Source organism: Rhinolophus sinicus, chromosome 2, assembly GCF_057876585.1.
Source record: "Rhinolophus sinicus isolate RSI-liver-muscle chromosome 2, RSI-T2T, whole genome shotgun sequence".
NCBI lineage: Eukaryota > Metazoa > Chordata > Mammalia > Chiroptera > Rhinolophidae > Rhinolophus > Rhinolophus sinicus.
In genome coordinates, this window is record NC_142502.1 from 143,342,711 (window position 1) to 143,369,324 (window position 26,614).

Here is a 26,614-nt window from a genome sequence, read left to right on the forward strand (position 1 = left end):
CAGAAAAGTGTGCTCTCGAGAAAAGGGAGCAGAGAATCTTTTGGCCTGGGCTCCAGCTAGGATAGATCAAGAGTGAGAACTCGCCCTTGCATGCCAACCAAATGCCACTGTAATTAAAAACAAACCTTTGGAAATAACATATTTGGAAATTATTTCAATTCCAGCACATTCACAATATGAGCTGATCAATAGTTACAATTAATTCATTTGATGGCAGGATTTTTTTTGGGGGGGGGGAGGGGCATGGGAAACGCCTGCATTTTGTGTAGCCTTTTTAACCAGAATTCTACTTTTTGTGTAAGGAGGTCCAGATAAATATACAAATAAGCAAATGAAAGAGAAAAATGTATGTAATAAGGCATAAAGTTTGAGAAACGCTAGCACATTGGTTTCTGCACCTTACATCAAACCTTCTAAGATGGCAGCACAGAATTTTAAAAATGCAAAATTCCATCATTCTGATGATGCCAAATGATGGATTCCACTATCATATGCATATATTTTGCTTAATGGCTTCATTTATTTTAATAACAAAGGGAAACTAGATTTTACAGATGAAAGCTTTTTTTTCATGGCTCCAATGCAACTGGGATTTAAAAAATCTGTGATGTCAACCAATATGTGATAATGGCTGCTCTCAGGAGCCCTATTTTATAACATTTCATGCAGTGGAAACCTACACTGAGTAACCACCACCAGATACCCCTATTTTAAGAAGGCACAATCGGGGTGAGTGTCAGAGGTCTCACGATTATTCCATGTTTCTTTTCTCTGAATGGATACATGTTCAATAACGTGTTGGCTGTGGAATTACTGGAGCAATGGGATTAACTCACTAAAGATTTATTATAAATGAGGCAGGAAAGTGCTGTTCATGTGATTTCAGGGATTAGGAAATAATTCTTTTTCCTCTGTTCAGAAATCTGCCTACAGGGTTTAATATTTTGTTGAGAATCAAAAAAATGAATCATACCAAATAACTTCAGTTTAATTCTTGTTTGATTTCTTCATTATACTACATATCTATGGTGAATCAGGAAACCAGAAACTCATCAAAATCAATTCCCATGGGAACAAAAGACACACCACCTCAGGACCTCCCTGTCAGCCACTAAAACTGCCCCATTTATTCAGAATGTATAGCTAGTTTCAGAAAAACAAGAAAGAAAGAGAGAAGGGAGGGAGGGAGGGAGGGAGGGAGGGAGGGAGGGAGGGAGGGAGGGAGGGAGGGAAAGAAGGAAAGAAAGCAGGAGGGACGAAGACATTTGGCCCACTAAAAATTTTAGTGAGATTACACAAATAGTCTGAAGTGGTGTTTTGGTTCTTTTTTACTGAGAGATATACCTCGAAACTCTAGAACACGACAGATGCAACTTGCCAGCCACACACAGGATATGGAGTGATTTTACAGACACTATCTTGGCCCAAGATGGCAGCTCGTGATTAATGACGGTGTCATCCTTGGTCCTGCTGCAGTCAGGCCTGGGGTCTGATCCTGACACACAGAGCCTTCGTCCGCAGCCAATCAGCAGATGTAAGCACATAGGCCCTGTCAGGTTGACATATCATTCCTTCGACAATGTCAGTGAGTATTAATGTTCAATTATCTGTCCTAGAAATGACCCTCGCCTTTATGCATTGTGTAGCTGCGCGCATGGCTCTCTGGTAATCCTGAAGACAAGGGCAGAAATGCCCGCGATGAGCCAGCTACTGGGTGTTGGCTTTCCAACATTGTCATGACATTGCCTTGCAGTACGAGACAGAAGACTTCCATTTAGTTCTTTTCCTAAAACATATTCGAAAGACCAATGAGCCAGCTATCTATCTATCTATCTATCTATCTATCTATCTATCTATCTATCTACCTAGCTACCTATCTATCATCTATCTAGGTATCTGCCTTTTAGCATGTTTGCATGTCAGTAGTCATTACTGTTTAAACATGGAGACTTCAAATGAGTCATCTTGCGACTTGCTGATCTCACTGAGCCAACTGCTCTCTATGTAGGGCAATGAGCTGTTCACTACGTGTGGGATGTCTTTTTATTTCAGGAAGCCAAGTGTATAGTATTTACCATCAAACCAAATGACAAGAGTGGACTCTTCTGGAGCAATGACAAGATCAATTCAACTTCAACTTGTGAATCTAAAGGAATCTGTTCAAGTCAGCCATCGCTCCTTTCCACCTTTAAAAATGAGGCCTCCGGCAGAGGAATGACTTTAAAAGCATACATACCTGAGATCGTTTTACTTGTTAACCTTTACAGTTGCTCAAATATTTTACCATATTGTGCTGATTTGTTGCAGTTAAATTAACCCCTCCCCCCCTTTCTCTCATATATCATGGTAAGAAAAAATATTTTATCTTAGCAGACAGCTGCATTTGCATGGTTTTTGTTAAACTCACATTCGAAGGTTATCAATAACCAGTTTGCAAAGTTCTCATACAACCAACACTGAAAGATAATGTACAGTAATTACATGCTAACTTCCTCCAAAACTGAGATAAAACCTTTCGTGCAATCTCGAGTTCACTACCCTACATACAATAGTACAAACTTAAGTGGCTCAGACGGAGGCTCAGTGAATCTTCCCCACGATGCTCATTTTTCAGGAATAGAAAATGCAGTTCTTTTTCCTGTGGAACACCACTGAAAATTCATTATTTGGCCTTAATTTCAACATGTGAAGAGCAGGTTGATTATGAAATGTACTTATTAAAAGTCTAGCCAGTCCTTGGTCACTGTGTGGTACCTACCACTATTTCCACGTGTATTCTCAACTGCACTGTAAACGTCCTTTTATCTTTTTCTTTTCGTGTGTGTGTATGTGTGTCTTGGTCTGCCTACTGTGTTCCCAACAACAATTTTTCTCCAAATGACTTCCCCTCTCCTCCAGCTCCCAAGCCTACTTCTCGGACACCCAGCAGTTGACTTTGCCTCCTGGTTGATCTGCTAAAAGATCTAGGGGCAGAATAGCGCCTAAGACTCCCCTCTTCTCTATTTCTTAATCTCTGCCTTCATCTTCCTCTCTGGGCTCATATTTATTGCTAAGCTCTTACTCTGAGATGTCACCCCATATACTCCCCACTCAACCCCTCCAACGGCCAACTTGTCCTTGATCCTTGATCCCTGAATCTGTCCCTTTCTATTTTTACCTTCAAAGGGTCTTTCTCTATTGCCTAAGTGAATAATTAGGCCGTGCATTAAGACATTGCATGGAACACAGTAGCCATCCCGTGAAAGATAGCTGACTTTGATTCTATGTGTAAGCATATTCAAATCTCCCTTCTCGTAAATATTTTAAAAAGGAAAGAAAAACCTCCCCTTCTTGCTACCACTTCCTCAAGCTCCTGCCCAAATTATGTCCTTTAGTATATTTCCTCAAGCAACAGCAAAAGGGTCTACCCTTGCTGCCTCTATTGCAGAATCACCCACGTGGCTCGTAGTGCAACTTCTTTCCCTTCCGAAGGCCTGAAACAGCCTTGTAAACATCACTGACGATTTCCTCAGCCCCATTCCAGGACCCTTCTTAGTCCTTTTACTTCATAAAACTCTCCGAGTTTGGTCACCACTTTTTTGAAACTTTGCTCATTCAATTGGTCAGAAAATATCACCAAGCATCTATAACAGGGCTCTGAAGATATAGAGATGAGAGATTAAATCCTGACCTCCAGATAGGGAGGCAGCTCGTAAATAAAGTCACCATGATAAGTACTCTCTATCAGATGACCCTCAAGGTACTATGGGCCTGGTGGCAGGGGCCATTTCCTCTCTCCTGGGGAGGACCAGGAATGGCTTTCCCAAGCAGTGACAGTTGAGATAAGATGTGAAGGATACAGAAGAAAGTGTGAAATGGAGAAGGGGTCATAGAGGTGATGCATTCCAGATAACAGAACAGCATGTACAATTGCACAGAGTACAGGACCATTCAGCACCTATGGGGAACGCAAGCCTTCGGCTTGGCTGTAGCCCAGTGTGGGGAGCATGTATGGAAAGGGCAAGAGAGGAGCCTGGGTTCTCAGTGGGCCAGTGTCAGACCTCAAAGTGTCCTCTGAATGGCATGCCAAAGAGGTTGTGTTCTGAGGGCAACAGGGAGATGTCACAGGATTTTAAGTAGGGGGGAGACTTGGCCAAGTTTTGTTTTAGAAAAATCAACACTCTAGTGGCAAAATGAGGGACTGTTCTTAAGGGACCAACATTAGAGGCAAGGAGGCTGATTAGAGAAATGCACAAGCAGGAAACAAGGCAGTGGCAGTGGGACTGGGAAGGACTAAGAGAATGGAGAAGTGTTTAATAAGAGAAGGGAGATGTGCTGGGGCTCAGGGAGTGAGCAACTATCTGTGAAGGGAGAAGGAAAGGGGACTTTTAGGAATGACTCCCAGGTTTCTGGTCGGGGCTCAGGTGATGCCATTAGCTGAGATGAAAATGATAGGAAGGGGAGCCAGTTTGGGGGCTGTGATGGGTTCTGTTTGGGGATGGACTCTTTTTCTTACACTTGAATTTTCCTTCCTTTTTAAAGAATATTAAATTGTTGGAGCTAGAAGGGCCCCAAATAACAGTTCAGCTCCCCTCCACATTTGATAGACCTCCAGCCTGCTCCCCTGTCTCTTGCTCTAGGGTTTTTTCGTTTTTGTTTTTTTCCAGAGAGCGTTTAAAAATAGGCATTGCCCAAGTGCTGTCCATGACCTCCTCCTTTTCTCTTTCAGCGCTCTCTGCTTCCATGACGCTATGTATTCCTACATCTTTAGCTTCAGTGGCGGTAACCCCAAAGCCTTCTGCTCTCACCCCAGCAATCTCATTTCTAACTATTGGCCATACAACTCACATGGATGGCCCACCAGCACCAGAACCACAACATATCCCCACTTGAATTCCTCACCTTTCCCCTAAAGCCAGGTCTGTCTTCTGACATGCCTTCTTCTGTGAAAGAAACTGCTAGTAACACTCTTCCCTACCTGCCCAACGTGAAACAAGGACGTCACCCTCGATGCCCTTCTCTGCAAATGTCCACTCATGAGCGGTTATGAAAACAGCATCAGAGTCAGACGGGCTTGAGTTCAAATCCTTCCCCTCCTTCTTACTGTGTTCCCTCAGGCAAGTTGTTTCATGTTTCTGAACCTTGGTTTTCTCAACAGCAGGATATCCCTCAGAGGGTCGTTGTGGGAAATTCAATGAGATAAAGACAGAAAGTGCTGGGGGGAGCGCTACCAAGGTGGGGGTGGGGTGGGAGCAGTCTGCCCCAGCAGGGAGGAGTATTTTATTCACTGACATTATTTGTATTGTGGGTGTATGGTGATAATAATAAATAGACTGACTTTTAGTCATTCCATTATTATTTGTAAATTCTCTACACTCATTGCACCGAGGATGGACAGCTCCCAGGGCCCACCTTGGCACCCCACTGGCACTCAGCATAGTGTGTAGCACACATGTGCCAGCTATGAATGCTTCTATTTATGAGGTGCCAGGTCTACCTCCCAAATATCTTCCACCCATCCATTTCTTTACACTCTCACAACCACAGCCTTTTTACCTGAACCGTTGTAATTGTCTCCTACCTGTTCTCCTCACTCTAGTTCTTTCTACAAACTGCACCACCAATTAGATCTATGCTCTTTTCAAAGAGCTTAGAAAGCTCCGAGACATGCATGGCTCCTTGCACATAGTAGGCACTCAAAAACCATGTGAACTTACTTGGGGAAAAAAACCCACAAAACTTTAGTGGCCTAATTTCTGTTGTTATTCAAAGATAAGCGTAGACGTGGCCTAAAGTTTAGCCATAATTTATGGTGGGGAAAAATAACAAGCACGCTTCTGAAAGTTGCTTTTTCCTGCTGTGTGATGGGATTAGGCCATCACATCATGGAAACCATTCCAGCCACCTCCGCACAAACCAAACAATTTAAGGTATTCCTAGATAAGGGCCCTGCATTCATCCTGCTGCCAGCATAACCTCTTCCCCCTGTCCTACCCTTCACCCCACCCCACTTGCTCTTGCTGCAATGCAGGATTCAGAGCCACAGAGAGGCCTAGGGAGAGCACAGCACCCTTGCAGCGACCCCACAGCTCCAGTGGTTCCATGGAGCAGTTGTGACCACTTCTGAATAAGTGTGGAAAAGGTCTGGCTCCGATGAGGTCATATGGACTTCTGCCTAGGTTCTCATCAGATCTTGTCAACTGTGTACGCAAGACAGCTTCCAGAGCAACAACACACCATAATTTTAAGTGTCAAGGTGTGAACGTGGTGAGATCCAGCAGGTTGACAATCAGGGCTCTGAATTTTCTTTTCCAGCCTCTACTTTATTGTACACTAAGATCTCTCGTAGAGTTTCAGCCTTTTCTATCCCACTTCCTTCTGTAAAATGTTCCATCTGTTCAATGGGGGTACAGTTGTTCCTTGTACGATCATATGCAAACTAACTCCTTAACAATTAATAACCTTTTAATATCAAACAGAATGCATGTTTATAGCCTGACTCTTAAAAATTCAAATGTACTCTGTTTCATGCAGGTATGTTTGGCCTTTTTTCCTCGGAAATTCACCCCACCATGTACTCAATCACTCTCTTGAACACTGAAGTGATGAATGTTGCTGAGTGCTCACGGTTTCTGGTCCAATACGAACACTTTCAGGGAGTAAGTCCAGGGCGCCTGTCGTCTTGATAATTGATGATGTTTTCACTTCAAGGTGTGGGTCTGAGACCCACCGGGCTCAATGGAGGAAGTAAATGAATTGACTTGACTACATCTCTTACCCACTGCTCCTGATACACATAAACTCATTACTGCCAAATGGACTTCAATATTATCAAGAGGGGATGGCAATATATATTTTTGACAACATTTAAAGTGATGCCTTTATTTTTATTTTACATTAGCAAATTAAACACTTCGCTTATCATTACAATTCTTTGTGAAAAATCTGGTCTTCGCTAAATTCACAATGAATTATAAATGGCTGCACCAAAACAAAGACGAATCCACAATGCCATCAAATGTATGCTTCTCTTCCTAATTTTGATTTCTAGGTCCCATGGCTTCCATAAGATAAAGCATGCAGGGGCACACACATACTGTATTTCAAATGGAGATTTTATGTAAGCTTATTTTTATAGTGATTCTGAGAGTGGCTGCTCTGCTTTTTATCTATGCAAACTGGAAATAAAGTAGGCACCCTGCCAGCTCCCTGACAGCAGGCCAGGCCCGGGCTGCCCTGGGTGACTCGCACAATGACATCTAAGGGGTCCAGAAAAGAACCCTGACTAATGGCTTTTGGATTCCTTATGACCTTTGATCCTCAATGACTTAGACCAAAATAAATGATCTAATTTCAAGAAACTACATCCAGCATGTGAACTCTAATGAGTGAGAGAATTTACCTGCTAAGCAATGATTAATAGGTATGTGCTACTTACAATAATTCCTTAGATCTTAGCCAAACTAGAGAGAAAATACTTTTCAGATGCTCCCTTTTGGAAACAAATTCATCTTCCAGGATGCTGTGAAATTTGAGAGTGCCCATGGCAGATAAAGCACACAAGGCGGCGGAAATATTAGGTTGGTGCAAAGGTAATTGCGGTTTAAAAGGTTAAAAAAAAAAAAAAAAAAAAAAAATTGCAAAAACCGCAATTACTTTTGCACCAACCCAATACAAAAGGATTTCCTGGAGCAGACAAAAAGTTGGTGGGTAGTACTAGGAACAAAAGCATTTCTCCTTCAAATGCATGTGTTGTTTTTGTAGCTGGTGATTCTTTACTTTCTTACTGACAAAAGCTATCAGATCTGGAGGGCCAGAAGAGGAATTTGGGAGCCAGCACAACCACTGCACACACTGCCCTCACTCCATGACAACTTCCATCACTGCACATTGTTACCAGAGCACTGAAGCTAGATAGGGGTGAAGGAAAAGATTCTGTATCATTCAACCTTCAGAACTACCTTTTCATCTACCCTGAACACACGAGTGCACAGTCAACAAAGCCCCAAAGAAAAAGTCTGCACATCTGCAGCGTCCTTGGTCTATCAGGAGCTTTCTGCGTATTTCAGAGACCCAGCGGAATCCCTCTGATATTCATTTAGGGCAGTAAAACTACCCTGTATAATGCTATAATGGTGGATACATGTCACACATTTGTCCAAACCCATAGAAGAGACAACAGCCAGTCTAGCCCCAATGTAAATTATTGACTTTGGGTGATAATGATGTGCCAGGGTAGGTTCACCAATTGTAAGGAACCTACCACTGTGGCGGGGAGCACTGCTAATTGAGAAGGCTAAGACTATGCGGGAGAGGAGGACTATGGGAAATCTCTGTACCTTCTCCTCAGTTTTGCTGTGGACCTAACGCTGCTTTAAAAAAAATAATGTCTACCTTTTAAAAACTCTTTGATATTCAAAAGGAAGTTCTTGTAACTGAAAACAAATTGAAAGGTGGCAGAGGAAAAACAACACCTTTGTCCAATGGACATGATAAAAACAATGGGTTGAGTTTTGAAATCAGAGCAAAATGAAAGGACAAAAATCAAAGACAGAGAAACACAATCATCTTCCCACTGAAAACCTGTGGGCTTTCGCGTGTTGCTTAGATCCTTGCCATGCAAAGAGTGGTCTGTGGGCCGCGGCATCAGCATGACCTGGGAGCGTGTTCGAAATGCAGTCTCAGGCCCCGCCCCTCTGAACCAGAATCTTCATTTAAATAAAATGATCCCCAGATAATCTGAATGCACACTAACGTTTAAGAGGCACTGCTTTAGAAGAAGCAGAAGAATCTTCATTTCTATAGTAATTTCCATTTTTGATTATTTAGACTTTCCTTATTTAAAGTTACTATGTACACCTCAGTAAATCTCCAAATGTGCACATTGCTAAACCTCATGATACAGACTCAGAGGAACGTTGCGAATATTAACGCTACATTATATGAAAATTAAAATCCAGAAAATGTCTTTCATTTAAAACCTAAATAATCATTCCTCGTCTTTCCATCTTATCAACCTAGCAATGTTTCCACCGATTTGGTTTATTACAAGGTCACCTTTACATACTGATTTTCAAAACCCAGCAGCAGGCTGGACCACGTCTGCTTCATCATGAGTAAAGAAAGAAGTAGAGTACTTACTGTCTAAGGTTACTTGGCATAAGAAGGTAAACAGGACACTTCAAGCCAGCCCAACTCTCTCTGTGACAAATGGCACCTTCTTCCCAAATCACCAGGATAAGGATTTTCACCCTCCATTTTATTTGGGTTATGAAAACCAGCTTTGGTCCCTAAAGCCAGTTCTCAAGTTCATTTTGCCTTGCTTCTTTCTCGTCTTCCTGTCTCCAATAGGCAACAAACCATCAACACTGTGACCACATTTACATCATTTCTCTTGGAGTTGGTAATGGGAACAATAGATGGGAAAATGAAAACCCTATGGTGCTACCAAAAGGCCAGCCTTCTAATTCTCCGAGGTTAATACCTACCACATAGAACATTAGAAGAGCCCCAAAATTCCACACGCTATGACAGTCAACCTATGTGACAAGCTATCCACGTTAGTTCAGATGTAAAGTATAGCATCTGTAGCCCTGGAGATTAACTGAATTACAATGCCACATTTGAATGGTATTTTACAGATTTTTCCAAAGGCTCCAAGCATCGACCCCTTAATTAAATCTAATTTGGTTTCCAACATAGAGTGTTATTGAGCATATTCACTTCACGATACATGGAAGCTCAATATACATCATCGTCATCTTCCAACTACAGCCTTATGAAGATGTTTCTGTGTGGGAACATTCAAAACTGATTTATGGAGCTATTGTAACAACTAAGCAACTAATCTTCCAGTATAAATGTAACGCATAAGAACAACCTGACTGAAACATATAAATTCCACATATACTTAAAAAATAGTATTGTCTGTAATTTAATATAGCAGAATGTCTCTAAGCCTATATAACCTTGCATGCAGAAGCAGGTTTCCAAGCATTAATACTTAAATGGGTCATAGACACCACATCTGTCATTCTGTCCTGAAGTCTATGAAGCACAACCAAGACTATGCTGGCCTATTGATTTTTCTAGCATTTGCTTTAATTTACTTAACCATTGAGAAATCCATCAGTACATAAAGGGCAACTGTCCATTACTGCCTCATTTGCAGACATTCCTTTCCCTTCGTTTTTGGTAAATATTTCCCTTAAATTGCTATGTGTTTACAGTGTAAAAACGAATTAGGAAAGTGCTCACACCTGTTTCTCTTCAGTAACTGCTGCACTGAGGTATATGTAACGTGCTTAAAGATAGAGTAAATATCTAGACATTATTACATCTCTGTGCAAAGGGTGGTAAATTAGATCCTAATTACATTAACAGGGATTCTGCCTCCCAGCTTAAATTTTACATGAGCACTCTGCAAAAATCCAAAAGCTCTGCTGTGGTTTCTTTATGAGCTGGTGATTACAGCTACTTCCTATGCGGTCACTAAATATTCTGTTTACAAATAAATGAAGAAGCTTTGAGCCAACTTGCCAGGGTAATAATCTATTTTTTTCTCCCCCTCCCTCTTCCCAGCAAACCCTCACCACATATGCATGGCAACAATCAGGAGTCCTGGTTTCATCTAATTACTCCATCACGTAATTTCACAAATTGCCTTGTCACTGGGGAGCCTAGTGCAAAACACGCTCACAGTGGGATTTCAGGCAGCAGCTTTCATTTACTACTCATTCTTGTTAAATTAAACACAAAAACACCAGTTGTGTGAAAGAAGTCAAAAAGAATGCCTGCAAATGAGCCAGACAAGGATATCTCCTATTTACCGTCTCACCAAATACACTGCTGGCAACAGGCATCTCGAACAGAAGGATCCCCTTGGCTGGCCTGTTCTGATTTCCATGAAGCTGCTATAACAGACCATAATCGAGAGGCCAAGAACAAATGGGCTTCTTTTCTAGAAAGTAAGCTTCGTCGTCTATCAACAGGAAGCATAGGCACCTAGTAAAACATTTGATATTCTCAAACCCCTCTATTTTTTACCCTGTCTGTTCTGGGAAATGCTTGGCCATGATCCTCACATGAGACCGTGGATTTGTATTAGATGAATGATGCTAAGCCCTTTGAAGGTATAAACAGTATACCATACTTCCATTCTGGCTGGAAAGAAGGAAGCAGATTCCACTAATCTTTAAAAGTTCTCAAACGGAAAGATCATCAATCAAGTTCATACAGTATTAGATGATTTCCTTTTAAGTATTAATGCCTTGCATGTTTCTGAAACACATCAAGATAAATGCTCACCCATCTCGCTACGGATGTGGGTAGAAGAAAAAGAGTGTATGGTGGGTGACATTACTAGAGGGCGTGAACCTGAGGTTACACCCCTGGAAGCTGATATTTTTATATCAACAACTAAACAGTGCCACTGATAATTAAAGGTATTTCTTTGTAGCTCAGGAGCCAGCAGGGTCAGGTACCATTTTACATCACAAACCAGTCCTTTATGCATGTAGATCTGCCAGTATTATCTGCACAGGGAGAAGAAGACATTAGCAGCAGCTGTCTCTCTGCTTTTACACTGAAAATTCTATTCATACAGACAGGTGGAGTAATTTAAAAGCCAACGTGGTGCAATTTCGATGTGACTAATGTCACTGCCTACTAAAACGCCACCATTACCACTGTTTATGGAAACATTACTAAAATTACATTTTATTCATAAGAATTTTAGGATTCTGGTTATTACTAGCTTGAAAATGATCAGACCTCAGTGTCATACCCCAGAGTGCTGGCTTAATTCTCCAGGGTTTAGCAGCTTTCTGGGCTGAGAAGCGACAGTTGGATTGTAGTTTCAAGAGTAATCGGGGCTGCATAAGCAGTTTCCTCTATCTTCATAAGCAAATTAAAGACATAGCTCTTTTGTGTTTTGGACACGTGACAGGCAAAAAATCTTCAAGGAACTAAATTCTGTGTTAGAGGGTTTAGTTAGGACTCACATGAGGAAAGATTCCTCACCCCCAAACCACTATAGACATTGTTAGTAACAGACAGGTAGAGATTTACATACTTCCATAAGGAACGAGGTGCAGTCAGTGCTTAAATTCTGAAAGTCTAGCAATGCATAATTATTACAATTGCATGAAATATCAATAGCTATAGCTATGCCTTTTCTATGGGCAGACGCTTACGGAGAAAGATTTAGATATGAAAGGACCATCCCTGACCTTTAGTTGCCAATAACCATCAGATTGCATTATGAAGTTTTATGCCAAACTCTCTGGCTCACATTTTTATTTTAAAAATACTAATTAGCTAACTCATGGAATGAGATTATAATTACACTTTTGAACTCCCACAACGCGATTTGATTTGCTCTGTGTTTGAGAGGCAACGTGGTGGAAAGCACATGGAAATTCAAGTCAGGAGATCCTGGTTCCAGCTCAGCCAGTTCCTAGCTTTTGACCTTGAAAAAAATCATTAACTTCTCTAAACGTCATTTTTGTCATCCCGCCTACCTTACAAGATTGTCTTAAGAATCGAGTGCATGTGAAAAATATTAAACCACAAAGCACCACAGAGACACATATTATAATTTTATTTAGCCTTTTGATCAATTTTTTCTTCAGCCATTAACAGGACAGAATGATCCAATGTCAAAATAGCCAAGCAATTCATAGATCATTTAAAAAAACACGTGATAAAGGTAACATTATGTAGACAGGAGATAATTTCATTTCTCTTTAAAAATGAAATCAAGACATTTGTGTGGAGTTTCTCCCCCAAGAAGTTTGGGAACTGATTTTTCCTTAAATAACAGACAGGAATTATCCCTAAACTTCTAAAAACTGCAATAGAAATAATCTCCACTCATTGATCTTTCTTAGGATGAGTGTCCCATAACAGATGATACCTTCTGGCCTCTGACATCCCAAGAACTTCCTAGGACACTGAATTCTCTGAGGTCATTCGTGTCATGGACAGCACATAGGCCTTGCAGGGGTGCTAACAACAGAATTAATGTGAAAACCGATAAAAACCCACCACAGAACTTTAAGAACTGAAAAGCAAAGACATCCAAAAGGTGTCATATATATTGTCCCATATTTGTGTGTGTGTGTGTGAAGGGATAACACCAAGAGGACATTCAAATACAAGTAGTTCTTTAAGTCACACTAAGGTCTCCATTTCACAACACTTTGCACAATATATTTAAAAACCAAGTAATGTGTAGCTCTTAAATATCAACTAACTTAGGATGTTCCCACTTATAACATCAAGTTAGTTGAGGTCTATCTTTTCTTTATAGTGTTCAAAGATAGAACAACACACCTCGTACAGGGACCCACACTCACTGGGCTATAATTTGCTGAGTGAAGGCATTTTGCAACGGCAAGGAAAAAACCAGGCCTCGAAGGTCTTGAACATATTAGAAAATTGCCCGGCATAACTCTTTCAGCTATGCCCTTGCTCTTAGAGGCTCGCCAAAGGCCCACCAAGACAGGTGCCTTATCTGAGTTCCTGAGGGCTCTCTCCTGCTCTCAACACACAGAGGCGAATATCAAGTCCACTGAGGCAAGTCAAGTGTACCAGTTTCAGGCCTCTGCAAAGGTGGGACGAGCAGTAACTGGCATTTTGCTGGGAATCCACATAATCACTACCATTATGACCTTGGAGCCTTAATAAAATAACGTTTGCTGCCTCATGGCATTCAGTATAGCACAGATAAGCTTGGGTCATGACCAAGAGGGTTTTGTGACCCAAGCAACAGACCACTGCAACATGGCCTCCACTCTTTGGTTACCCTCTGGTGTGGGTTTACACAAGGAGAAACAGAAAAATGAGAGCCCTAAACATAGCAACGTATTAGGAGATGAAAAGAAGCAAAATGGATCCACTTTCCCCACGAGGATTGGTACAAATGGCAGGAGTTCAGAGAGAGTTGTCCCACAGAAAAATGTCCACACACATAGGGACATATATGTACACACAGAAGACTGAGATGTGAGGGGGATGTTTTCAGTTAAGTCAAACAAAGTATCCTAAATTCCATGACATATAGACTTACTTCTACTGGCAAAACAACAACCAACCAAACCAAACCCAAACCAAATCTCTGGAATCCTTTTTAAAACGAAACCATCTGATTCTCTCTCTGTCAAACCTTCATACTTTAAAGCAAAGTACCTTCACTAGGAATCTTAAACATTAAGAAAGTAAAAAAGCCAAGCTTATATTATATAAAATTCCTATGGGTTGGACTGAGTTAGCTCAAGAAATCACTCACACACATCTATGTGAGGCTCCAGTTTTAATCTGAAAAATAAATTGAGGAGGAGCAGTTGCATATTCATTGACTGAGTTTGATATTTTGTCTTCAAAAATACATCATCACTAAGAGGAATCAGAGGAAGACATGCTATTGGTATATGCTTTGAAGTATAAATGGCTGGCTAGTGTTCAGAGTTATGTGTCTCAGCAACCAGCAACTTAATAAATTGTATTATATGGGCACTTTTGTTTTGAGCCTAATCCTTTATTTAATTAGCCCGATTAAGAGTATATCAGAAAACCAAACTATAGTGTATTTTTAACTCAGCCTTGGAAACAGAAAGAAAAATTTTAGAACAATCTGACAAACTGCCAACCAGACTCCACACAAGTCCCTTACAGAAGACACCAATCATCAGTGAAACGAACAAGCCATTTGACCAAGCACAAAAATCTCAATCACACCCCGAAAATAACATAGAGCCCCAGTCAGAGCTCATTTGCTTGTGAGTTCTATGGACCTGGATAAATGGGCAATTTTAAAGTTGGACATTTGTTTTTACTTTCGATTGTTTTCTTTTCCCCCATGCCTCCTCATCAAGCGACTGTAATTACCCCAGGTCAGAGGTGCATAACTGTGATGGGGAAGAAAGGCTGGGGTAAGGGGAAGGAGGTGTGTGGAAGGCTGGGAGCCAGCTCTGCCAGGTCACTAATGGCCTCTGGGGCAACAACTTGGAGAACAGGCTGATGCTTCGCCTTTGATCTTCTAATTCACAATGATCATTAGTATTAACTCCGATTCTTCTGGGTGAAGAATTCCAGCTGTAGCCTTTTCAGTTTACCTGACCTAAGAAAATTCATCACCCATCCCATTAGGATTTCAATAATCAGCTAAGAAAAAGAAAAAGGCAGTTGCCCCAGAATCTAGAAACCACCACTTCATTATTAAAAGAGTTTAGATGATGTATATTACAGAAGAATTAGGGCATTCCAATATTACCCCCAAGTAATTAAATAATCTATTTCATTTTCCTCCTGAGACAGATGATTCCCAATTGGGTAAAAAAATAGTCAGGGTTCCTATCTAATCAAAGTTGAAATATACTATCTCCTAAAGAGCTGAGATCCTTTAAAATTAAAATAGAGGGATTTGTCATCCAAGCCTGGGTTAGTTTCGGCAAAGTCTAGCTTGGACCCATCATTATTACTGAAGCCTGTGAAGGTGAATAGCAACTGCATGTACGGAAAAGAGTAATAACTATAAAGATATTCTTCTTACAGATTTGAGAGAGCTCGTTTTTTATATGGTATGTGGAGATCTGGAAGAAATAAAATCTTCCCACTCCTTCATATCAGTTTTCAAGTCTCTTAATTTAACAGTATATCTGCAGATAACACGTAGTGAAGAAGGAATCAAAGTTAGCTGCTATGTCCACCAACCACCCTCCTTGGCTCAAGCACATGACCATGAAGATAGGTTGGGACTAGTCGCAAGGAGAGACTGCCTTTCTCAAATACTTTGTACTACCCTGATTGACATTGCAGGCGAGAGTTCGAGAATATAGTCTTTCTGTCCTACTACCTTCTTAGGACACATGGTGGCTGAAGGATGATAGCGGGTAAGGAACAATAAGAAGATTCATTGTTAAAACTGGCAAAGTGTACAGGTGAGGAATAGAGAGAAATAGAAATGGGAGAAGTGCACATCCCATCTACTGCTTACCTACGTGCCTACCTATTGGTCTTCTATCTGCCTTTTGACCTTTGATCAACAGAATGAGTTATCTGGGTACCAATTAGAAGTATTTCTTCACTGTAACAATAATTCCTAATGTTTAGCGAGCAGTCCTTCCAAAATTGCAAGCAGAGAGATATGACACCAAGATATCTCCAACACATCTTATTACGAAAAGCAAAACCAATGAAACAACATCTGTCTCTTCTAGAGCATTCAATTCCCAAGTCAATTCCATTTATTCCATCCTTAGAGTGGCAGACCCGCAGGGCACTTTTCATCTAATAGTGTTTCTATGGAAACGCCATTTTCAACCTGGAAGATTCTACAACCCTTCACTTTGGCTTTTTATCCATATTGAAAGGAAAGTCTTATAAATCAGAAATAAAGACACAAATTTGACCACAGACAAAAATGTGTGTGCGTGTGTGTGTATGTATATATATATATATATATATATATATATATATATATATATATTCATTCCAGGCTAGACTTCACAAAAAGAAACAAACAAAATAAAACAAAACAAAATAGTAAAACATGTGTATCTGACTCAGAAACCAAGTTTATCTCTTTAGTACCAAATGGGATCCTCAAAATCAGTGAGAGGATAGGGAATCCAAGAGAATGTGCATGGAAATCAGATCACCTCCCCTACTGCTCAGTGCCAAATGTGTCACCCCGTGAATGGTTTCTTCACCTCAGTCTGCAAGGATGCATTTTAACAACCTCCACTCTTCTAACTTTCTGGATTCCTGGGACATACAGCGGCTCCATGAAGGAAAATGTGTCACTGCATATTTTAAATAAGAACCGTATTAACCATTTTTCTATGTAGTATGTAGATTATATTTAAAACTGCAATATGTTAGGGTGGGAAAACAAAAAGACCCGTGATTTTCACCTTAAATATTATATTTATTCCTTTCCCTCATTTTCACTAGGGTACACGTCTTTGTAACACTACGTAGCAAAATAACGGGTAATATGCCAAACACATCCAACTTAAACATTATGACACAGTAGGTTATATTTACAGTTCGACTAATGCCCTTAAGAAGGAAAAAGAAACCTTGAACTGACTGTCACTATATAGTGACTCATATGCCAATATTAAGTACTTTTTAATTGTTTGCAGTAATTTGTCTTCAGGCAAATGCAAGCATTTCGATTAATAAATGCTTTTATTTTCTTTCTAATTCTGTCTTATTATCTGTCAGTCACTCTTTTCAATGCCAGGGAATTGTTTCTTTTAAAAAAAGAACGTTCTCTAGTTATCAAAACTGGCAAATGTTCCACTAAGTAGTCTAAACTGGAAATTTACATCACTGAAATTTCCTTTTACCCCATATCACCAAAGTTTAAAATCTGTTTCCTTTTTCTTTTATTGTTTTCATTATACACAAGTATGTCCAGTTTAGCTTGCTAGAGACTGTGAGTCCAAGAATAAAGCTTTAGTTCTCTCTTTGGAGTAGTAAAATGTGCTACTGATTAAATCTACCTGTGGATTACTACAGAACGGCACATTTTTCTTATGCAGCTGGGGTGCAAATCCAGAAAGGTTTTTTTTTTTATTCAGGGCCTATTCTACTCCTCTAACACACAAATGCTTGAAAGCCCTTTCAAAGGCAGATTTTTTTTAACTGAATAAACCCAATGAAAAGATTGACCCATTTATTTGAAAAAGAAAAAAAATAGCAATTTGCTTTTAAAGAGGTGTGTGAGGTTTTATAATATGTCTTTGGCATTTAATAGATTACTTTTTACAATTTGATAATAAATTGTTATCGCTATTGTTCTAATTAGCCAGTGTTTCAATTGCTCTTGTATATCTAGAGAGGTTTCAGAAAGAATTTTTCTAGCTAACTTGCATTAGTCATATAGCAAGAATATGCTACATTTAAAATTTGTACACAGTTTTCCAAGTTAATTGTGCATCCCTGGAGACGTCTCAGAACTTTAAATAAAGTTGCTAAAGGATTAGTTCTGAGATGTCAGTAGTTTCTTACATTTGGACAAATCACAACAAAGCTCTCTTTCGATGCCATAGGCTTTTCCATAGAATTTATTATATATAATCAGCCCCTGGCTATAAATATTACCTAAGCAGCCTGTGCGATCCTTGAAGATGCATCATGAGACAGGGAGAAGGGTGTTCCTTGTAACTGGAGATCTATTTGCACTTGCAATTAGGGAAAAGGGAAGGGACTATTTCTCATTGGGGAAAGGAAAGAGGGAGAAAATTAAAATATGTCTTCCAGCTTTGCTTTTTAGATGGTATTAGGAGAGCATTTTCTTTTTAGAGACCATTATAATTATCAATATTTTTGTATGAGCAGATGGCAGTGGAATGGAGAAGGAGGGTATGGAACTATCCAACCAACCACGAGACAACTTCTATGAGGACTCAGACAAAGCCAGGGAGACGTGGACAAATGAGCTTCCCCTTCCAGGGCAGTGAGACAGGCCAGCACAGACCCCCAAAACGGAAGGAAATCAGGCAGTTCGTGAATATGTTCTGTCACAATCACCCCAAGAACATGGACCACAAAAAGCATTGCAATGAAGGTAAAATCATGCTGGCTGTTAAAAAGATTTTTTTGTTTTTTAAAGAAGCTAATACAGCTCTCTGCAAGGTTCTTCACAAGGGTATAACCTAGAAAATCAGGAAACTGGCGGATGAATAAAAGAACTTGCTTCTCTCTCTCTTGATTCTGTCTGAACCAATATTTGATTATATTTTATTCAGGGGCATCTCAGCTTCAAGTAAAACCAAAGCTCCTTTGCAGATTGCAATGGAGGCTGATGAAATCTATTCATTTTTTCTGTTAGTATAGGAAACAGAAATAGTTTGGTTGTTACTTCAGGGTCGAGACCTGATTTTGTCCCCTCCCCGCACTCATCCTCCAGATAAGATTAGCTGGTTAGCTCTGGTGATGAAATAGCCTGGTTGCATCAGCGCCATTGACCAATTGTCACTTCTGATCTCCTGCTGATTTTAAATGCCACACCATTTATTTTTCATGCTACCCCTCTAGACCCTAGTCCTCCCCTCTCCCTTTCAGCAGTGCTAAGTGATCCCCAGCAGCAAATTAGCACAAGGCCGATCTCAAACTAACCACATATATGCAACATGTGTCAGATAAGTAAGGAATGGCACCTGAATCGAGTTTTAGGTGAACCTAATATGATTTTAAAATCAGCTAAATAATCTAAATATTCAATTAACTACCAGCATTAAGCAGTCCCTAAAGCTGATTCCAAAACTGTCAGCATCATCTAGTTACAATTTGGAATCATCATGAGAAGAACAGAAGGGTGGAAATTTTTTTTTTTTGTTTGTTTGTTTGTTTGTTTTTTAGCTATTCCTGCTGCTATGAGTTTTTATTTTATTCACGGATGCTGGAAAATCTGGATCAATGTATACTCTTGAGTGTTACTGGAGGCACAGCTTCCATACAGAGGAGCAGAACCAGCATGGCTTTCAACACACCCTGCTTGTCTCCCTGTATCAGAACAAGTCACTGAGGACCATGGCCTTGAAAGTAGGTAAGGGTGTAAGGGTCAACAGGTCTGAACACATTTGTGACAATGTACAATTAAGTGTCATAAACTAACTTTGAAAAATGAATGACTTTATGAAAAGCAAACTATGCTAAAAATAGTAACATAAAAGGTTTGCTCCTGACATTTTTTAAAAAGCCACGATTTTTAACATTCGTTCGTCTCAGGCGAGGTTAGGCTACGACCTGTCTAAATTCACCCTTTGTCCCTCATAGTGAAAGTCCCCTGGGTCAACAATTGTGCTGATTTTTAAAATATTATTTCACCCATAAATTTTCATTTTATCTTCTTCCTTAGATATCATGAAATCGGTATGCGCTTACAAAAATATCCACCACAATATTATGATTATAAATATTTTGAACATGAAATTCATTCAGAACAATAACCAAACAAAACAAACCCTTCGGTGGCATAAAGCCCCAACTCTCCAGTTTCTCACATCTCCAGGAGAATTCCTGCAGTGAAAACAGCAATCCTCGCACAGACAATATAAACTGTTACTCTGCTTGAAAAGTCACAAGGGACTACACAGGAAGAGCTGACTCTATATTGCTGTTTTCCTTTACAGTTCTAAATACAGGGACAACTTTCCCTGTGCAGCTCCGACTCACATGAACGTTTTGGATTGGCAGCCAGTGCATTCAGACCACGTAAAAGCAAGTTATGTGAGCATCCTGCCACTGCAACAAGATTTAAATTGTCACGGACCATGCATTATAAAGGTCCACGAAAGCATTCGAAGAAATTAAGTCCTTCTCTCTGGGGTTTGTCTTACTTTCTTCTTAGGGGGAGCTGGTTCTAAGTACTTAAGAGGCACACTGAGAAAAGCAACATCATTAGCATACATACTTAAAATCACAAGTGCACAAGAACTCCTAAACCCCTAGAACTTAGCGAAAGTTAACATTACAATAGTGAACTTCAAATCAAACTCCTCATTGAGGGTACGTACCTAGGAAATAAGTGCTAACACTTTTGCAAAAACTGTGGGAACACAGTGATTTATGAATATTCCAGGTCCAGAGGGAATCATCTTTTCCCCATTTTTTTTCTATCAAAACTGTTTGTCCATATTTAGTTTACATATGTCATTTAGAATCCACTTACTGTTAGATGCTGGAACAGCCACGCCCTCATGATATTTGTGGCTACTTTGGGAAAGATGCCACGCTTTTTGTGACGCTTTTTGTCCTTATCTGGATCATCATCGTCACCTGTGCTGGGGGAAGCTACACTGTTGTCCAAGCCATCACCTGCAAACATAGTGAATCAAATTTTGACTGATGCTACCTTGACATGCTTTATTCAAATAGAATGCCTTTGGATATAAACAAAACCAAAAGAGCAATATAAATGATTAATAGTTTATTTGGTACTTTTTTTTTTCAAGACAGAGACAGAACAAGGCCTAGGCTCAAAAGTAGTCAGGTCTAAGGAACTTCTTCCAAAGAACAGTACGAAAAGTCAAAGGGAATAGAAGGAAATATCCGATCTCTTTAGTAGCTTTGTTGCCCTTGTAATTATTCTGATGTGTAGCTGACACACGCTAAATGTAACTCCTTTTGGGAAGTTAAATATGGTAGCAGTCATTAGCTGTCCCTGCCTGGGTATTCCATCCCACATATAGTCATTGATGGCAACTTGTGAGAAGATGCATTTAAGATATCAACTATTTCCACAAGTGATCTATCTTAAGATTAAATTAGGCCATGGAAATGTAGGTAATCCATCATATAAGCAGTTTGACATAGGAATGCTTCAAATAGAATATAATTTTTCTTACCATAGAAAGAGAGCGTCAACTTTAATAAGGGGAAAACTCCCAAAATTATTTTCTAATTAGAAAACAGTTACTATTTAAATCAAATAAAGTGATGTTAAACTGTCGTTTGGAACTGTAATTACCCTAGTAATCCAGGCAGTTTCTAAAATTTCTTCTAGATTTAAATTTTCCTCACTGAAAAGTCACCTGCTTACACATGCCTATCTATTGGATCCTATTTTTCCATTGATTTTTGTTAGAACATTTAAGTTGTTTCTTCCAGAAAATATTTTGGCTCTGTGACACAATAAAATTTAAAATGTAATATTCCTTTTACAATGCCATATTTAAATAAGATGAAAAAAAATTTCAACCCACATATACACTGTCCAAAATAAGTCATAAGGTACAAATGGAAAGTAAGCACTTTGGATTTTGGCATAAAAGTCAAAGGGAAAACAACAGTGGACTAACCTAAAAAGTAGCTTAGCTTCTGTCAAACATTCCTTTCTACCTGGAGCCCCACTCTAGTGGAAGCTACTGGCTTTTCGAAAGGGACAGGTTGATCTGGGTCCAGAAAGAAGAGCTATGACAATAAGGCTTAGCAATGAGGTAACAGATGTCCCCGAGAACACATTTACTGAGTTACGTAAGTGACTGGAGAGCAGCCTAACTGGCCCAAAGAATCGGGTACTTGGGTAAGAAAAGTTTCCCAATGACTGTACATTGAAACTAGCCTCAGATGCATTCACATCACTTCTTGAATTTCAGTATTCCTTATTTCTGTGAACGTACATATCCTACATATGAAAAGAATTCTCTATTTTGACGTCAGTCATTTCAGTCTAATCTATAGCAGTTACCTTGCCATTACTCAATTGTTCTTAACGGCTCCCTCAGGAGACTCCCCCACCCCACCCCCCAAAAAAGAAAATTGCCCCCAAATTGCATTGACTTGTACTGAGTTAGAGTTTTAAAACTTTGTTGGGTGAAAAATAGACTAATTTGAACATTTCTGCTGTGATTACAGTATAGGCCACACACACAAAATCTTTGCAGAAATTTTCTGAGTTTGATTTTTATTAATTTAAAATCTATAATTTTGTTGTCCTTAAAATCCATATATACATATATATATATATATATATATATATATATTTAGGTCCCACAGAACCATAGCTGTGTTCTCAGCAGGAAAGGTCATAAAGACCCACAGTTCCAAAGTCCTCAATGTATCAATGAAGAAAGTGCTTGTGTCCTATTGGGTGACTTGCCCAAGGTCATCCAGCCTGAAACACAGCTGATGGGTCTGTGCTGGACCAGACACCCACATCCCTATATCAGTGCTCCTTCCACGCCCCCACCCCCCACAGAACTCTTTATTTGCATAACGAAGTGTTTTATAAGGAGTCCTCTTGGATTTGCCTAACAAATTCTTTAAAAGTCCAGTATTTAAAGAGGCTTTTTATTCAGAGAAGCGTTTCACCATATAAAATAACAATTCATTAAAGAAACATGAGCAAAGAAAACAACTCAACGGCATGTAAAATTTCAATGGGCTAAGCCACTTGCAATATGCAAAAGGTAACCAAGGAAAGAACATATTACCTGATCATTGATTAAAAATGAAAAGCTTCTAACCTAATGACATAGTTTTTCACCACCTCTCCATGATTGTTTTCCACCTTTAAAAAAAAAAAAATAGCCTTTCTATCCATCTCAAAACCCCTTCAGATTAATTTAGCAGGCAATGCCTAGTGCCTGCCTAGAAGAGAATTCATTGATAATTTATGGAAATATCTACTATAATCCGGAGGAGATGACTTTTTTCCAGCTTTGTGCATCAATAGATAATCAAGGCCTTAAAGCAGCCTTAGCTTCCCATTACCTCAGGCAAAAGAATTCCTGAAAGCGTGCCTTGAGGGCACCTGAATTATATACTCCATTAGGAGAGGAAGGCTTTCTGCATTCCATGTGTAACACTCACCAGAACCTTTCCTGTTTATTTCTGCTGTATGAAAGCAGAAGCATTAGGAACAGAATTTTTTAAGTGAAGACTTATGTAGATACAATGGAGAAACCTTTCAAGCAGGAGCCAGATCACCCCCTTCAGTCCCTGGCAGTGACCTCTCCCGAATAAAAGGTTTCTATTACATCATTAGCTCAAGCCAAAAACAGCCTTGGCTTAATGCACAGTTTGTTCTTCCTACTGTTTTTAGGCAAATACAGCTACTTTACTCCCATCTGGGAGGGAAATTACACTGCTGGGTTGTAATCTAAGACAAGATTTTCATTGGAAGCAAATGCTTTCAATCCAGTGTAAATACTGGTGCATGTTCAGAAAAGCCTAAAACAATAAACCCTGCTCCTTCCCGACACAAGTTAGGGAAATGGAGAAGATGGGGAAGGAGAAGAGCATAATAAAACAGACTATTCTAAAAGCAAACACTTTCATAGATTTTAATAAATTGTTTAACCTCTTCCACTTTCTAAAATTGAAAATTGATCTTGCAACATCTCAACCTCAGAGGAAAGTCTAAATGGTCAATTGTACCTCGAGCATTTCCATTCACTCTGCAATTTGATACAGTCACCTCCATGCGGTCTCTGGAGGGTTTATTTCCTTTTTTTATTTTTAAGATCACTAAACAAACTTGGAGAACCGCCGGCCGACCACACGGCAGCAGGCAGCAGCCCTGAACCACATTTGTAAAATGTCAGCAGTGACTTCAGTCCTGGAGCTGACTTCTCCTGCCGCCAAATGAAGGCAAACTGAAAAGGTGGAAATAATCATAAAAATGATGCTAGTCCATAAACAAGCTTACAGCCTCATTAGGATAGCAGTAGGCTCCAGTGGGTGATTTATGCTCGTTTTGCTGATGCTATGAGGAAATGCCATAGGGCGACTTGAGCCAATTGCTAATGGTTTCTGACAGCTTCTTAGCAACTAGTGCAAGCGACGTTGTGGCGTTTGCTAGTGACAGAAACCGAAAATGTCATATTATCTGCCCATGTGTCATGAAGTCCGTGTGGCAATTAACTAGCAGGCCAGTGACTGAGGGGCCAGAGGCTCCTGAAAATGGCCTTTGGCTATGCAGAGGCAGCCGCTGAGGCAGGCGCTGAGGCAGGCGCTGAGCACAGCCAGGCTGCCCATATGCAACATTCTAATGCAGAAATCCACTTCCTTGCGACTTCTAGGCTCTGATGAGACTGGGCCACTCAAATCCCTTTTTTCCCCCCTCATTGAAGTGAAACTCAGGGCTCCTTTCTCTCTAGGCCCTGGCTCTGGCTGTTATCAGAAGATTCTAAAGCGATCTGCTTTGATATGATTATCCGAATGGCTCCTTAATTGGCGATACCTGGTTCTGTGCGTTTTGGATGCTGGATTCAAAGGTGCTAGCTGTTTTCCTGCTCTCCCACAAATGAGTCTGAAAGGATTGAAGATCACTGAAGCAGACTCACTGCCTGTCAGATTGCTAGGAGCGGAGGAACCCTGCGCAGCAACAAGACACTATTTAAAAAACACCAGGCTTCTAACAAGCAGGGAGAGAATCTTGGCCACACTTTTCAGTTTCCGAGCTATCAAAACCATGCACTATATGTCAAACTGTCAAACCTTTCAGCGTGGGCCATTTGCCCTTTCAAATAATATTTAAGAATTGTTTTTACAAAATTTTATAGGCCATGGTCTAGTGAAAGAGGCCAACTAACAAAGAAAGGAATTTGTACTACAATTCGTCTACGGACAATTTCTTGTGAGACCTGGGCCTGTCCCTGCGGAGCAAGGCAGGTGACCTGTGGCAGCTCCCAGGCTGTCAGTGAGCTCAGATTTCAAACACGCTCAACTCAAACATCCCGAATCGCCTATTTAAGCATGCCCAGGCATTTAGACTGTGCTATCTCGTGCCTTTCAAGGCAGGATAAAGCGGCATTTATCGTATTCAGGCCATTCAATGGGTCAGACTGACCGTGTCAGCAGGGGCTCCTCTCCTTGCAGGTCAAAGCCCTTCTCCCATTTTTCTCTCCCTCCAAACTCCCTCTCCCCACCGCCCCCCCCCAGGACTGCCATTCCCAAAAAACCTATTCCGAGGCAAAAACAAAACCCAGAAAGGCGCCTGAGATTTACATCACAACTGATCGGAACTTCCCATGTCAGTGGGCCAGCAGATATAAATAAAATGTGGTGTCTGTCAGAGGGTTCTTTATGTCATAGAGGCAAAACTTCTAATTACGGATATGAACTTTCAACTGCTGGGGCAAATGGACGTGTAAGGTTGGGGACCCTCTTGTTTTGCTAGAAGCCAAACTGGAAGCCACCCCAGCTTCAAGAACATTTCACGTACAATTTTGTATTGAGACTGTATTTTCGGGCCATCTCTGCTCCTTAAACTTTACTTTTCTCCTCTTCAAGTGTTTAGAAATACAGCATTTGCCCCAGAAATGTACCTAGACTCAAAAATCAAGGCCATTTATACTCCTGTCTTTGGACACTGAATAAATTCTTCATGTCTTGAAAGTTGTCTACAAGGGTCATTTCAAAAGCACTCTTATGACTGAGTAGCTCACGTTGTGAGGTGGCTAAATTTTCATCCAATAGGAAGGGTTTCTTGTTTTTCTGATCTCCTTTCTCACATAGTATCTACATGAGAGTAGGTGGTATTTCACCCCTTCAGTGGTGTGTTGAACGTCCCCACCCTTCCAGGGGCTGGTGGTGCAAACATCCCGTCGGTATGGAGAGGTGGGGTTTCCTTTGTAGTGGAGCTATCTGGGTGTGCCGGGCTGTTAGAAAAATGTAAAAACTACCACAAGCCCAGTTCTCCTGATCATGGCTGTGTCTACTTAGGCAGAAGTCAGATGGGATGGTGTTTCTGTGTTGTTAAGAGGATAAGGGTGAGAATTATAGAAAACCCTTTCCCAGGAACCAGCTAGAATACTTCAGAGGTTTTGAAGAGGTGTTTCGTCTTCGTGTAGAATGCACAATAGCTGACAGAATAGTTTTTCTAAAACACATATCTGACCATATAACCTGGTACTTAAAGTCCTCCTGTAGCTACCTTTTGCCTTCAGGATAAAGGTTGCACTTTGTAGCCTGGCATGGAAGGCCTTTTATGATCTCTCTCCTGAGTGTGTTTCCAGCCTGTCTTCTGCTGAGTCTGCACGTGCAGCAGCCCACGCTGCCCTACCCCAGTCTTCAGCCTACTTAACGTCCTCAAAATATCACCATGCACACCACTTTCTCACACCTCTTCGCATTTCCCTTTGCTAGTCCTTTTCCCTGTAGTATCCTTCCTGGC

General features: G+C 40.4%; 1 protein-coding gene across 5 annotated transcripts in view; it reads right to left on the reverse strand.

Moving 5' to 3' along the window:
- Positions 1 to 26,614, reverse strand: part of MEIS1 (Meis homeobox 1) — a 141,885-nt gene that overhangs the window by 37,561 nt on the left and 77,710 nt on the right. For all 5 annotated transcript variants that reach the window (XM_074332073.2, XM_019718134.3, XM_019718142.3 and 2 more), the window contains one exon: positions 20,666 to 20,811. In XM_074332073.2, the coding sequence (XP_074188174.1) occupies positions 20,666 to 20,811 (146 nt within the window). The remainder of the gene's footprint in view (positions 1 to 20,665; positions 20,812 to 26,614) is intronic.